The sequence below is a fragment of the Cinclus cinclus genome, chromosome Z (assembly GCF_963662255.1).
Source record: "Cinclus cinclus chromosome Z, bCinCin1.1, whole genome shotgun sequence".
Taxonomy (NCBI): Eukaryota; Metazoa; Chordata; class Aves; order Passeriformes; family Cinclidae; genus Cinclus; species Cinclus cinclus.
Window position 1 is genome coordinate 15,316,986 of NC_085084.1, and position 15,147 is coordinate 15,332,132.

The window sequence follows — 15,147 nt, forward strand, 5'->3', positions numbered from 1 at the left end:
GACTGCATTACACAGAATTAGTCAGATCATTTTATCTATTTGTTTTCTATCAGTATGTGATGTTTTCAGTGAAATACAGGCAAGCATCTCCTACCAGCAGTATAAGGAAGTGAAGGCAGATTAATCTGTTTTAGACTTTTGTCTTTTTTTCTTCAGTAATAATTCCAACCACCACACAGTGACAGCTGAATTAGTCCGCAAATTTACTGACTAAATTTAAATCATCTGAAACTTAAACATAATCAAAAGCTAAACACACAATATAGAACTATCTTTACCTATGCATTATTTGTACAGCAAGACAAGGTGAAATGCTTCAGAAAGCAAGATCAAGAGTAGCCATCACTGCTTATTTCTTATATGATAAGAACTTATGTTCTGAAGTCTGGAGAACCAAAAAAGGACAAATTAAAGCACCGGCTTTAAGACAGACCTCTGTACACCAAAATTTTTTTGCAGAACTTTGTGAATGACTGTGTGGGGGAATGATCCAATTAAAAGTGCATGAAGAAATAGTTTTACTACTTACAGTTCAATTTCCACTACGCCTTTCATGCACCCCTGCTTCACAAAGAGACCGATCTATGAAATTAATTTACAAGTTGTTATTGCAAAGTGAAATGTATTATCTTATAAGAATATGCATTTGTATAATGGAGCTGCTGTAACAGCATGTTTTATTGAAAACTTACAATTAAAACCAAATTAAAGCATTAACTAAAAATAAAGTAAGCCACTTCTATCCTCCACCAGCAGCATTAGAATCTCCTCCACAAGTTAACAATTTCTGATCAACTTCAGCCTCCAAAACTGAACAAATTATAATCAGCATATCCACAGTCAGGGTGAAGCTCTCATGAATTTGCGGGACAAGTGAAAAGACGCTGCTGGATATCTGCACTAGAACTGCTAATACTAACAGTATGAAAATACATCATGAAAAGTAAAGAGAAATATCATCACACAATACTGCCATGCAGTCAATTCCCATATTCACATTTGCTTATGACTGAGCAGCTACAAGAGATTATGTGCAATCATTTAGGCACCCAGATTCAAACCTACTCAGAGAAATTGCATCCAATAAGAATATAAAAGAAAGCAAGTGCAAAAATCCAAAAATTTCAAAATATAAACGTCCTACTACATTATCAATGCATGGTATCTTGAAAGTAAACAGTGAAAATAGAGCAGAGCAATCCAAATTCCATTTAAATCAAAGATCAGTGCCTCCATGCTTTCAGCTGAATTTTCAAAACACATTAGGAGTACATTATTTCTACATGTACTGCATATTTTGGAATTTATTTTAGACTTTGTCTACTTCTCCTTTAGCTGGTACTTCTTATCAAATGCTCAAACCATTAAGAGGCATTTTCTAACCCTCTGTGGATGCTCAGCCATCTTCAAACAAAATCTCTAGTCCACTCAGGCAGCACTACAATTTAGGTGTTTGCATTTTATAAATTATACAATACAGCAAGCAGTTAAATAAGATAACACCCCTTTGTCTCTGGACCAGGTTACTCTTCAATTCAGATGCCTTACTTTTTATAAAAGTAAAGCAAATCAAGGAAGACAGTCTTTCCCCCTATCCTCTACTGGACAGCGCTCCAAATGAAATTCAGATTAATTATGAAAATCACAAAAGCTCATAATTACCTTATCAGCTCGACCTAGGAAAGAAGGTTTTCCAGCCAGTCCCAGGCAGATGGCACAAACAATGCTGGACTTGCCTGTGCCATTAGCACCTAGAACCAGGTTCAGGTTGGGCCCTGGATGTACTTCACAGGTAGTGTATGTTCTGGAAAACACAGAAAGTTTTTTAATTTTAAAACACTATATTACCTTTAAAAATAAAAAATAATAATAATAATTTTTAAAAGGAACTTGACCAGAAACATTTCACAATTTTATTAAACAAATACAATCACCTCATCTAAACTCAACCATGAAATACCATTTTGTAAGAAAGTATCAAGAATGAAAACTAACATTTCGGTGAAAGACCATGAAACACATTCCTACCAGCCAGAGTACTCACTAGAACTTTCTTTAAAATCAGCGACTATGAAGAATGAAATCCAGCAATATGTTAACTTTTTAAATTAACTTACTAGGGTATCCTTTTATTTTATTCATCAAAAAGAAGACAGAAAACTAAAACTGATCATGCAGTAGCTTTCTTGAGTTTCCTATCTTTCATATCAGCCCATGCCTAGTGTTTTTTTTTTCTAAATGCATTAGACATTTTTCATCACTTGCATCCAGAATGCCTACTACAATAGTAACTATAGGACCAAACACACCCACTCCTATCAAGTTAACATCCTAAATTTATAAAGAATTATTCGATGTCTATTCCTGCACTGTGCCAAACAGACAGCTAAACACTACCACCAAAGGAGGAGCACAAAGTTAATGGCAACACTATATTATAAACTATGTACATGTGGAAGAGAAGGTATGTGAACCCGTAATGAGGATTTAAACTCCTCTGAAGTAGCTGTCTCTGAAGAGAACTGTCTCTGTAAACTTCATTAGCATCTAACACGTGACTCAGGCACTACACTACTGAAGGTTTTCAAGGCTGGCATGAAGCCGTAAAAAAATAGCCTGACAACTTCTGCTGGTAACTACAATACCTCCAAAAATAATGGTATTCGCAGTACACGTGCAAAGACCACAGATGTTTCATCCTAATGAGTCTCAAGGCCTATCCCCACTGCCCTACGAGGACGTTCTGCACTCTCCCCTGCTGCACTGCTTGGCAGCCAGCCGCCTGAGAGACAAAGAGCACGCAGAAGCTGCAGGGCCGACGGGAGCCATCGCCTCTGCGGGAAGGCTGCCAGCACCGGGAAACGCGGCCCAGAGAAGGGACACTGCGTTGGCAACCCCTGGGACTCGTAACCCACACAGCAGTGTCCCCCAGCTCCCCACTCCGACCAAGACACCACCGACAACACCGCTTCCCGCACTCGTTCTTCCAGCCCCCCCAACACCGGGACCCGCGCGACGGCGGGGCGGAAGGGGCAGGCCATGGCTGCTCAAGGAAGAAGAAACGCCCCACGCTCACTCACAGAAAGTCTTTCATTAAGATCCTGACGATGGAGCCCACAACGAAGGGGGACTGGGACACACTACATTTCCCAGCCTTCTGGACACCCTTCCCCTTTTCCCGCGCCGCCGCCATGTCCCTCCCCATCCACCTCTCCCTGCCTCTGAGGGCCGGGCCCGCGCCGTACGTTCGTTGTCCGAGGGGGTGGGGCTGAGTCGCTCCGAAGCTTCTCATTGGCGTGGGGCGGGCGGCGCCCGTGCCCATTGGCTGTCAGGGCGGGGCTGGGCGTTTGCGGCAGTTGTTGCTGAGGCGGCCGTGGCGCCGGTGCCGTGCGCGGGGTCATGGTGGGATAGGAGCGAGTAAGCGGTTCGTGCTGCTGCTGTCGCCGCTGCCGCCGCGCGGCCTTATGGGCAGCTGGGCGTGTTTAGTTCGGAGAAGGCTGGAAAGGTATTTTACTAATGCGTACAACTCTCTGAAAGGTGGTTGTCAAGAGGATGGTGGTAGACTTTTCATTGGTGCCCTGCGACAGGACTAGGAGCAGTGGCCATAAACAAAACTCGATGTTCTTCCTCAACATGAGAAGATAATTTACGTTGAGGGTGGCAGAGCACTGTAACAGCCTTCCCCTGGAGGTTGTGGACCCTCCCTGTCTGGAGGCATTCAGACCCTACTGGGACACGTTCCTGTGTCCCTTCCTGTAAGTGACACTGCCTTAGCAGGGTAGGTTGGAATAGATCATCTCCAGAGCTCCCTTCCAGCCCTAACAATTCTGTCATTCCATGATTCAGGCTAATGGGTCAGGTAAATAACATTCCCAGGCTGCCTGTCAGCACGGGTTGGTTTGGCAGCAGAAGTTACCGGGTGGTTGTGGTGAGCTCAAGGCTGAGCCCAGGAGCCATGAATCAAGGCTGAGGCTTAAGAATTCCTGAGTGGCCCAAACTGAGGAGTGTGGCAGAGGAATGTACCACAACAGACAGCTCATCTTTCCTTTGAGCTGGGATGAGAGTCAGGTTTTCTCTTTATTAAAAGGTGAGAGGTAGAACAGGACTCAGTGTGTCTGTCATGATGTAGGAGCTGCTCTCTCCAGCCTTTGCCCTCATACTGCCGTTCCTTCCCAGCACTTGGTCTCCTGAGGGAGGGCAGTCATACTGGCAAGCTCTGCTCACATCCACATGGATAAAATGCCAGGTGGTTTTGTTGTAAACGAGTGAGAAAAATTTTAAAAGGATTCACTTGGTTTTTATTTTTAAAAGCACCGGCGGTGGGAGTCCAAGGTAAGCTCAGGCCCCACTTGGCAAGCCAGACAGAAAAACCACAACCAACAACTGTTCCCGCAGCACACGCTACTTCTCAAGACCCCAGCTTCCCTCCAAGGATCCTTGTTCTTCCCGGATTGGTGAGTTTTTCAATCCCTTCCATGATTGGTTCTCTCCTTGCCTACCGATTAGTTCATACAGTGGTTCATTCTGGGCCAATAATTTTCAAATCCGTCATCCCCATTGGTTGGCGTACGGTCCAATCACAACACAGACTTGTCACCTCATGACATAACAGTCTAGAAGGTTCTTTGTTCTCCGTCAATCAAGCACCTGCCCAGCTGCGCTCCAACTTGTCCGTCATAACCTCCTTCCCCCAATTACTGATAGCAATTGAGTAACAGTTTACAACTTGAACAATTAATTAACACTCTACACAACTGATTAATAACATAATGGTCAATTAACTTATTACATTATTTAACAAACCCTAACTCTGCCCTTGAACATTAACATATTTATAACAGTTTGGTGCTTGGCTTGAGCTGGCTTTGTGAATCACCATGGTTGTAAAGTTAAGTTTCTGTTAGGTTTATTTTGGTGTGACACCACAGTCAGAATATAATTTCATTTACTTTATAAAGACAGAATAGCAGTGACGTAAAAGTTGTTATTCTGGATTTATGTTGGTGTAAATGAGATCTCAATTTGCCTCTTTTTGGAAATTAATAAGGACAATGATAAAATGAAAACGAATGGGGAAATACTTAAAGAATAAAAACAGTATTAAACATGAGGACAGTGTTCAATGGGAGGATATTAAAAGGGCTTTCCACTGATCTCAGGACAAGCTGAGTTCCAGTCCAGCACAAAGCTACATTTATAGCAAATACAAGCCCATTACCACTTGAGGCATTATAGCTGCTTTTCAAGGTTTGTTTTTCATTTTACAGATTGTGACACAACTGGGATCAAAGCAATTACTTGTAAGTTTTCTCTAGCTTTTGAAGAAATTTTCAGGCATTAAACAGGTCTGGTATGGCAAGTCTCGGAAGAACTGTTCTTTGCCCCTTTGTGGTCCTGGTACAGCTACTGCAGCAGTGAAGAAAATAAAAAATAGTAAATAAATACTGATCCAGGACAGAAATTAATCGCATGAAGAGTTTTACATTTGGATAGAGCGGATAGAATTTTTTTTTTATCTCACCATAAAAATTAAGTTTGCCAGTGGAGAAATCTTAATGCACCGTACCTAGTTTTCAAATATATTTTAGCCATTCTTTCTGAAGAATGGCTCTCTCTGAATTTCCTACTCTATAAACTGATATTCATCAGACACTGAAATAAATGAAAGCCACCTTTCAAATTTTCCCTCTGTACTTTAATTCCTGCAGCAAAAATGTTTGGAAAGGTGATGTTCCCTACTTAAAGAAGAATTTAGGTGGTTTTTTTGGGTTTTTTTCCCCCTTTTTTTGCTTTATCTTCTCTCCCCTTCCCCACCCTTGCCCTCCCCCCCCCCCCCCCCCCCCCCCTTTCCCCATCAGGACAATTCCTCCTGCCTTGTGGAAAAATACTTCCTTCAATGATACTGATAAAATCACTGAAGAAGTGAGGTCCATAGAAGTTACTCCGTGGAAAGCAGGTTAGAGTCCTTCCCTGAGGTTTTTAATTCTATCAACCTAAATCTGATTACTTTGATAGAGTGAGACCGAGTTGCATAAATCTTTAGAGGTAGGAGCCTCATAGTTGCATTCATGCTGCATTTCATTTACATACAGAGAACCACCGAGCCTGATCATTTTGACTGCTTCATCTTCACTTGTTTTCTGCTTAGATAATTTGAGCTGAATACTGATACCAAAGTGTGCACTTTACAGAACAACTGCAAAATTGTATTGATTCATAGGAAACAGTCTATTTTCTGTTTGCTTTCATTTTTGAATAATAGCAAGAGTGATGTGTTCATAAGCAGCTGACTTGGGAGGCTGTAGGTGTCCAGGATAGGCAGATAAGATACAATTCCTTTTGGCTCTTCCTCAGTCTCTAGGAAACCAAAAATTGCTTCAGTCTGTGTGGTTAAATAAATACATGAGTATTGAATGTATTGCACTGAACGATCTCTTCATTTTTTTGCCACCAAAATGAAAATGTATGAAAGATGCAAGGGCCTAGATCATCCCAGGTGGTGTTGATCCTTATAGACTTTTAGGAAAAGCATATTCTTAGCTCTGAAAGGAGCAGGATATGGTGGCTGTAAGAATAATTTCTACCACTCAGTATACAGCAGTTCAGATTACTTATCTTGCAGCAGTTCAGATTACTTTTTGATAGCTTTCTTAGGTGATGTGACCCACATATTTCATACTCTTCATGTTCAAAATAATGAATTCAGGCTACTTTATTAGGTTCAGTTCTTTCTCCTTACGCTGATTAGTATGAAATCTAGAGCAGAGCAATAAGATGGTACTCAAAGTTACATTTTATTAGGAAGCTATAGTAATTTAAAAAAAGAAAAACAAAACCTTACACATTCATAAAATCATAAAAAATAACAAGATTTGTGAATTCCATTTCCTATTAATATAAATGCAAGACATCTGTGGTTGGGCGAAGTGTAAGAGCATTCTCTGTGAGTGTAAAAACTTATTTAATAAAAAAAACCAAGACTCTCATCACAGAAAATGTATGGCTTTAAAGCGTTTCATTTCATATAATTCCACAGGCCAGCATCTTATGCTGAATTATACTGAACACTAGAAGTGAGTTTGTTATTGACAAATATATTTGTTATAGTAAAATAATACACGATCACAAAAAATTACCAGCAGAGTATGAAGTTTCCCAGAGAGATTTGTCATTGTGAATAATTGCACTTAACCTGTAGGATAATACTAGTAGCTAACACTATTTTCTTTGTTATTTCAAAACATTTATAATTTTCTTGACAAAAATCCTTTCTATCCCCAACACAAAACATTCACTGAATGCAGATTTAAGATAATACAATATTGGACTTCAATTGTGCAACTTGAATTTCCTCTTTTTACTTATATACCAGAAATGTTAAAAAAAATGAAAAATGAGTGATCTGTGCAAAATGGGAAGCCTTTAAGTAATAACTGATACCTCATGCAAAAGAGGAAATAATATCAAAAAATGACGGTCTAAGAAGCCCTGAGTCAATAATTTCATTTAAAAGGCAAGGAACATGAGTGCTCCAAGTTCTTCCTATGTATTGGTGTGTATTCAAACCAGTCCACTATTTACTTAAAACATACTTTAAAATAGGCAGTTTATGCAGTTTTTCACCTACAGTTCTTCAATGTGCTTCATTCCTTTTCAGACTGTATTCAATACTCAATTTCATTTAAGCTGTCAGGGTAGCCTGATGAGAATTGAATTTCTTCCACTTCTGGAATACAAAGAATGAAGAAATACTGTAATTTTATTTTTGTCATACACAAGAATACTTACAGCAGAATTTAATTAGCATGCTGGATGTAAATGGGACTGTCATGTGGTTTTTAGAAAGCATACAGCCACTTCACTATTTGCGATTCTGAAGATGATCTCACATTCTATTAGAGAATAAAGATTCTGCACTAACCCAGCAGCCTGATATTAAATTCAAATGGGGACTCAAGGGAAATGTCACCTACCCACAGACAAGCACTGTGAATTTCAGGTGTCTCTTTAAAAGTATGTTGAAACTTACCCAAACAAGGTCCTGCCTGGAACAGAATATCATCAATAGCAGTGTCACTTCTTATTGACACACCACGGATTGCCTCAAAAATAATCTGTAAAGCAAGACACAAAGTTTCATGAATCCAAATGGTGGAAGGGCTGAATGAAGTAATAGCCATGTAACCTATTCAAGGGATACCCTTTATCCCCTCCCCTGCCCTCTCTTCCCCTCTCCTTTCCTCTGCCTTTCATTTTCCTCTTTCCTTAGACATTCCTCTGGCTTTGCATCATCCCTTCTCCTTGGTGCCCCCTTAGAAAGCTCACCCTACAAGAAGCTGCCATTGCATCACAGCTCAGTGGCTGTGTCAAATCTGGACATGGCTACAGACAGCTGAAGGAAAAGAAGTTGCACAAATGGATCTTGAAAAAGCCCTACAACTACTGTTAAAAAATGGTGGCATTTAAATGTAAATACTTTAGGAAAGCATTTAAATACTTTAAAAAAAATTAGAATTCATCATTAATTTCCTACTTGCAACCTATTCACAGCTTTAATAAATTCCTTCCTAACTGCATTTGTAAAAAATTACATTATTTCATGTTCTTCATGTGTCCATTCAATGCCATCTACATTTTAATATTTTAGTTTTTTGGGATTTTTTTTAAACAATTAATTCAATATTTCAGTTTTACTGTTCCTTGCTTGTTTTTCTTACCTGGTAGTTTGTATCACTTTCATATTCTATCAGTCCCCTTAGCCATGAGATGCTTTGTTCCCCTGTCCTCCTCCACAAAGGTATCTCTTCATCATCCCCTTCCTTTTTTAGATAAACACTTAATAATCCAGTCCCAGCTCCATACATATGATAGAAAAATGTCAGGCACTGTTTTCCAGGTGTTCGTCTTAGTAGTCGTGAAACTAGGTATGCTCTCTGTCCATAAACCATGTTAGATGCCTCTATATACATGTAGTATCCTTAGAAAGATATACAAGTAAATATTAGCAAAGTAGGATACATTATGTTGGAATGTTCATTATGCTCAACATGCTCATTATATTTAAAAAAAAAAAAACATTGAAACTACTTTGATAAAATTTCACAGACTTCTGCGTTTTTAAACTGTAATATTTGAGATACTGTAATAATTGTGTACTGCAATAATGAAGGATTTGAATTCAGAAAGCCAAAACATGATCTAGTGTTTCCAACAGGTTTGTAGTATGATTCAGTCTTCAGAGAAAAAGGCAAGTTATTTTATTATGCTCTAATATGAGGTCTAGGTTTTGATTTTTAACTGAAGGAACTTTTACACACAGTGAACAGCAAAGCCATTGAAATGGATTGCACTAGTTGGGACAAAGCAACTTGGGAGTTTTCCAATACACTATATGAATTATAGACCTACAGCTGTAGATAATCTTCCTTTTCACCCTCTCTCTTGACTGCTGCTTGCCACCAAACTACGACCTGTCTTAGAGGGGATGTCTTCACTAGGGGTTTGTGCAGAAAATAGGACTTTTGAGTATCACAAAAGACTTTCAAGCATCCACTGGCTGCTGTTGCTGCTCTCAGCATTCTTCCTATCTCACTGATCCTTGGGAGTTCCCTCTCCCTCTGAAGGCAATCTCACCCCCAAGACTTGTGGTGACTGCCAGGCAGGAAATACCACAAAAAGGGAGCATTGGGACTGCATGAAGAGTTCCCTGCATTGTCTGAGTTCACTGTCTGCTGGCAGAGCATACATCTCAGAACAGAACAGTTGCTTTATGCAGCAGATGGGATGTGGGGATGCTCCTCAGTCCTCTGGCATACCCCAATTTGTTGCAGTTGGTGAGTGAAGGAATGAAGAGCATGAATTTGCCTTCCACCAATTAATGGCCTGAACCCTTAAAACTTGGTTATATCTGTTGAAATACATAGGCACAGAAAAGAATACAAAGGAAGAATGTACTATAGTTGCACTTGCACCAGGAATTGCCCTCTGATAGAGATTGATTCATTGGAATTCTAAGACAGCTGCATGTACATCTGAGGGTATGCTTTAGGCTATGGTTGGTGGTGATGACATTTTCTGTGCAATCCTACTAATGAGAGTCCTTCCTGCCTAAATACTTGAACTTGCACTAGTGAGCTTGCAGAGTACATTTTCAAGATAAAGGGCTCGTGGGATCTCTCTTATTCTTCATGTTCCCACTTGCACAGCCTGCTGCTAAGAGATGAACTAAGGAATAATCATAGTCCCAGACAAGGCTTAAAAGGCTATCAGTTCTAAAGTCAAGATATAAGCCTCACTTCTCAGACTACTTAATGATCCACATAAACTGAAAATAAGTCTAAAGTCAGTTTCAGGGAATAGTCACATAAACTGGGAGTTTGGAAGGAGCTTTTTCCATGGGGTCTGGACATTCATGCTCTTTTATCTCCCAAGGAAAAGGCTACCTTGGGACATGACAACCAAATTATCCACATTGCCTGCAGATAATTGACATTAAACATCATATTCTCAAAACCACCCATGAGTCCCTGCAGAATGTGCTTACTTCATTTGATTAGTAACTTTTCTGAATAGAAGAGTAAAAACTTGCTCTATCTGCTGAGTTATAATTTAAAATGGTTAATTGTTTTTTTTATTAACTGTCAGTCTCTGTTCTGAAAGTTCAATGTGGAGCTTAACTCACCTACCCCAGTAGTGTGGTCTCCTCTTGGTCCAGTGTAAGAAGTGGGAGTTGGACCCCTCTTCCTGTGCCAGCTCCCACGACCTCTTTTCTTCTGGGTAAACACACACTCATCTTTTTCAAAAGTGCATTCTCCAGGACTGGGCAGCAACAACTCTGTAAGGAGAGTTTAAAACATCAAATACATTAGACTGATATATGGAGAGATTACACAAGTATTGCATTTCCTCACCTGCTGATATCAATTGCAGCTACCTGGCAATTCTTACAATAGTCACAAGCTTATACAAAGCTGTCTTCAAACTGTCATATAAAATGTAATTTAATTTTCTTCACATCTTTGGGAAAATCTGTGCCCTAGTCTGGCTCAGTGACTAGAATTCATTAGTCCTAGGATTCTTTAAAACAGTTTATTAGTCTTCACAACAGTGCTTTGGACTAGATGATCTTATGAGGTGTTCTGGTTTAAATGGTTGTATTCAGTGATCTCTAGAGGTCATTTCTAACCTTAGCAATTCTATAATTCTATGACATATAATTCTGTTATAGAATTACCAGTGTAATTTTCACTGCTTTGGCACCCCAAGAAGGTTAATAAGTCCCAGCATGTGCATAGCATGCATAATGAATGAGCCTTGTCAAAGACTGGAGTTTCTGTGAACTGAAATCAATGCCACATTTAACTCCCCTCTGTTCCTTTGGCACCAGATTCTACTGCAGCCTACAACAGACCACAGAACTGTAATTATGAGAGTATTTTAATTATTTCAATCCTGTTAGATCACAGAAGAGGTGGTATAATTCATGTGCATGCCAGGAAGCTTCTGTCAGGTAATCTGAATTTGTCATTCAGCAGTAAACATTTTGAGCTGCCTCCACATTTTGAAGAGGAGGAAGCCTTGATACCTCTGGGGCATTTTTCAGGCATTTGTTTTGCTGCCATCAGAGACAAGCCATGGCATGACTATACACCCAGATACCAGTTCTGCACCTTTGGTTCCTTTTCCAATTACTTACAAATTACAGTGAGGCAAAACAGACAACTGTTGGAAATAGTTTAGAAAAATGGCATCTTGTTTTGTACATGTGACTTCTCTCTGTTTTGTAGGCCTGAATGCATGAAATCCAATCAAAAAAAGGTCAAGAAAAAGCTGTTAGGACCACTGAAAAGGCATGGCTTTATTCCAAAGAAGAATGGGATTGTAGATTGTGGCTGCCTCATGGGAATTTTTTTTTAAACTAGGATACAATCGTTGTATTGTCAAACTTCACAAAGCCACAGAAGAGGAAATTTGGTGAGTTCAGAGAGGTTAGACTGTGTATGTCAGAGGGTAAAGTTTTCCTGAAACCATCCAGTTCTTCCCACTACAGAGGGAGTCTTGGACTCTTCTCTGCCTTCATCAAAGAACTGCAGCTCAGGTGAGGCTGTATATTGGCCTTGCACAATTGTACTTCTTTCTCATCTAAAAAAAATAATGCTGTGTTTTGAAAAATACTGCTCTGGGGTCCATTCCTAGCTTCTTAAAGACCATTTGAAAACTACTTTTCACTCAGTTGAACTGTAGATTTATTTTAATACCCTCAAAGGACCATTCACCTATATACAACTGCTCTGGAGTCACTGAAATTTATTAGAAGTTAGCCAGTATCCTTGTGAGCAAAAACTGGTCCTTGCTGGAGGCTTGCTACTTTGCAAAAATAGGCTTTATGCAATTCTTATTAGAAAAAGATAAAAGAGAAGAAACCGCAACAAGGTGAAGGCAGAGAGGCTTGGAAAATGAATGTGTATCATGAGCTCTTCCTCAAAAAGATAGCAGCTGTTGGATGACAAATACACATGGTCTTACCAGCAGCCTGGCAGGTTCCCAAGCTCAATGAAACATCATCCAGCGCCACAAGTCCACAGTCCCAGAAGCTTTTACACCAGCTGACAAAGACAACCTGTGATACAGGAAGAAAGTTTCAAGTACAAAACCTGGCACTGTTAAGAGTCTGAAATGTTAGTGTTTTTCCCAAATGCACAATTAATTTTGAAATCTACATAACAGGAATAATGGATCCACTTTGTCTTGGCACATTCTGCCAATGACTGAAATGTCAATTCCAGTGGGGACTAAATGTATGTTTTCAATCAACAGAAAATATTTTCTCACTTTTGAAGGCAAATTATGTACATCTGTATGTAATTCTCATTTTACTAGAGTATTTTTTTGTCTGTGAGAAAACACGACTCATTGAGGTTGTCGTGGGTTTTTCTTGCCCAGCACCCAACATGGAACATCTCAAATATCCTCAGCTATCTTATCCTGAAAACCAGGGGGTTTTATCCATAGAAAAATAAATTTGAAAGAGTAATGCGGAGTGATGGGCAAGAGTGGTTGTGGCAAAAAGGAAAGAATAATAGATATTAACTGATATTACTGCACTAAACGATATTATTCATAAATGACTCAGTGCCATGATATTATACAGCAGGAGACTTGAAATGTTATGCATAATTCACAGTGTTCATCCGAGTTTGTGAAGATTAATAAAAACATCCAAGATCATTGATTTGAGTAAACATTAATTCTGCCATGGAAAATACAAGTCACTCATGAGAGAATAAAATAAAGTGTAAAGAAACTGTAAGACTCTCAGTTGCCCTTCTGCCAAGGTTGACATATATCTCTTTGAATTACAGAAGACACATTAGGATTTATTTTTTGAAAAGACTGCTGGTGGTTTTCTTGGCCTAACTACTCCAAACCATCTGTCAGAGCACTGAGGTTATAACCATAATTTGGGAGGAACTTTTCAAAACAATTCCTTTGTGTGATGTCTGTGCTAGTGATTGCAGATGGATTAGTGTCACTTCTAACTGTTTAATCTTCTGGGCAACACCTCAGTTACATATTTGAGATTAAATTCTGACTGACGTTTCCTGTGGATGCAAAAAAGCTTTTAAAAGTTTTTAGAGCATTATATAGTATGTTATCTTCTATTGGGCTTGGTAACACCTTCAATATGGTACCTACATTGTATTTTGCCAGTTTGTTTTACTATGTAGTATTTATTAACTCATCTGCTTATAAAAGAGCATAACTACACCATAAATAAACTTTGAAGCATGTATGCATTATGCTGCCGAGGGTGGAGTAAATTTTGAAACTCTTCCATTCAGTGCTACCAATCCTGGTTATTATTGCTTATCTGCCTTGTAACCTGCTACTGATATGTGGTTAAGGAGTGCCCCTGCACAGAATGCAAAACTGCTCAGTGTACAGTGGCCTACACCCCATACCTTTTCTTTTCCTTCCCACTGTAGAACTGTATCTTAGCCTCAAGGTTTACAGGACAAAAATTGTTTCATACTTTGTACGTTCATTGTCAAGACACAGGACAGGGAGCAATCCTTTAAAAATGGCAGCATCTCTTGAAAAAAATTATAAAACAAGCTAAAATAAGTGTAAAATAAGATACTGACATCAGGTGAACATTATTCACCAGAATTTTAATAAATGCATTCTGGTGAATATTTGTAGTGAACTAAAGATGTATCATAGCCCTAAAGCCATGAATCTTCAGAAAACCACATATGTAAGGGTGAAGTCAGTCCCCATTTGTGAAACATTTCCATACTGTGAAGTCATGTTTTGAGCAATGCTTTAGTATTGACATCACTGGGAGCAGGATTAAGTTCTTAATTCCTAGATTGCTGTAATTTGTTCCATGTAAGGGAGGTAACTACCCACTGGATCCTGCAGAGACCCCTCCATTTCAAAAGCATCACAACAATAACCATGGTCTCTCAAAGGCCATTGAAACAGTAATCTTTGTACAACCAAAGGATTGATCTAATTCAGTGACACTGGTAAACTTGTTGAGCTTTGCCATCTGTATCTTAGGCTTCACTAATTTTCTACTTGATTTTTGTGGTGCTCAGGGACACACCGCCAATGAGCAGACTTCATAATTTTACAGGCCTGAAATTACAGAGTCTTCTACTGGGGTGCAGAGTTTTCAGTATTGGCCATGCAAAAGTACTGAAATGGCTAGAGTTCCCTCAATATACTTTGTTGGTAAATTCTTAATTGAGTTTTAGGCAATGTACTAGAACATTTTTATTCACAGGTAAAATTTATTCACTCTTCTTCTGTTTAAAATACCCTTTTTTTGTCATAAAGTAAAATATTTGAGTATTTGAACTTTACCTACCTAACTTTACTCAACTACTCACTTTCACACTGAGTAAGATCTCTGAATCCTTCCTACAGTCTCAATAGAACTAATCTCAAGGTTTGCATTTGTTCTTGTTTTGAATTAAAATATCTGCCAAGTCAATTTTTCCAAAATAAAATTTTATGACTTTATCTCATGCCTTGGGGAAGAGAATAGGGGATTCTTTGTGCTCAGCTATTTTCGTTGTAGACCATGGCAGATGAACAACATACTGATTGTTTTAAACTAGGTAACATATATTCTTGGAC

The 15,147-nt window shown here is 39.1% G+C and overlaps 2 protein-coding genes across 2 annotated transcripts in view; both read right to left on the reverse strand.

Moving 5' to 3' along the window:
* SMC5 (structural maintenance of chromosomes 5) overlaps positions 1–3,193 on the reverse strand; it is a 37,575-nt gene extending 34,382 nt beyond the window's left edge. Inside the window, exons 1-3 of the mRNA XM_062513000.1 lie at positions 3,081–3,193; positions 1,663–1,804; positions 530–582 (exon numbers count right to left, since the gene is read on the reverse strand). Of these exons, the coding sequence (XP_062368984.1) occupies positions 530–582; positions 1,663–1,804; positions 3,081–3,193 (308 nt within the window). The remainder of the gene's footprint in view (positions 1–529; positions 583–1,662; positions 1,805–3,080) is intronic.
* Positions 3,194–7,664: 4,471 nt separating this feature from the next.
* MAMDC2 (MAM domain containing 2) overlaps positions 7,665–15,147 on the reverse strand; it is a 53,783-nt gene continuing 46,300 nt past the window's right edge. Inside the window, exons 10-14 of the mRNA XM_062513530.1 lie at positions 12,526–12,619; positions 10,682–10,834; positions 8,718–8,977; positions 8,030–8,114; positions 7,665–7,726 (exon numbers count right to left, since the gene is read on the reverse strand). Coding sequence (XP_062369514.1) covers positions 7,665–7,726; positions 8,030–8,114; positions 8,718–8,977; positions 10,682–10,834; positions 12,526–12,619 — 654 coding nt within the window. The remainder of the gene's footprint in view (positions 7,727–8,029; positions 8,115–8,717; positions 8,978–10,681; positions 10,835–12,525; positions 12,620–15,147) is intronic.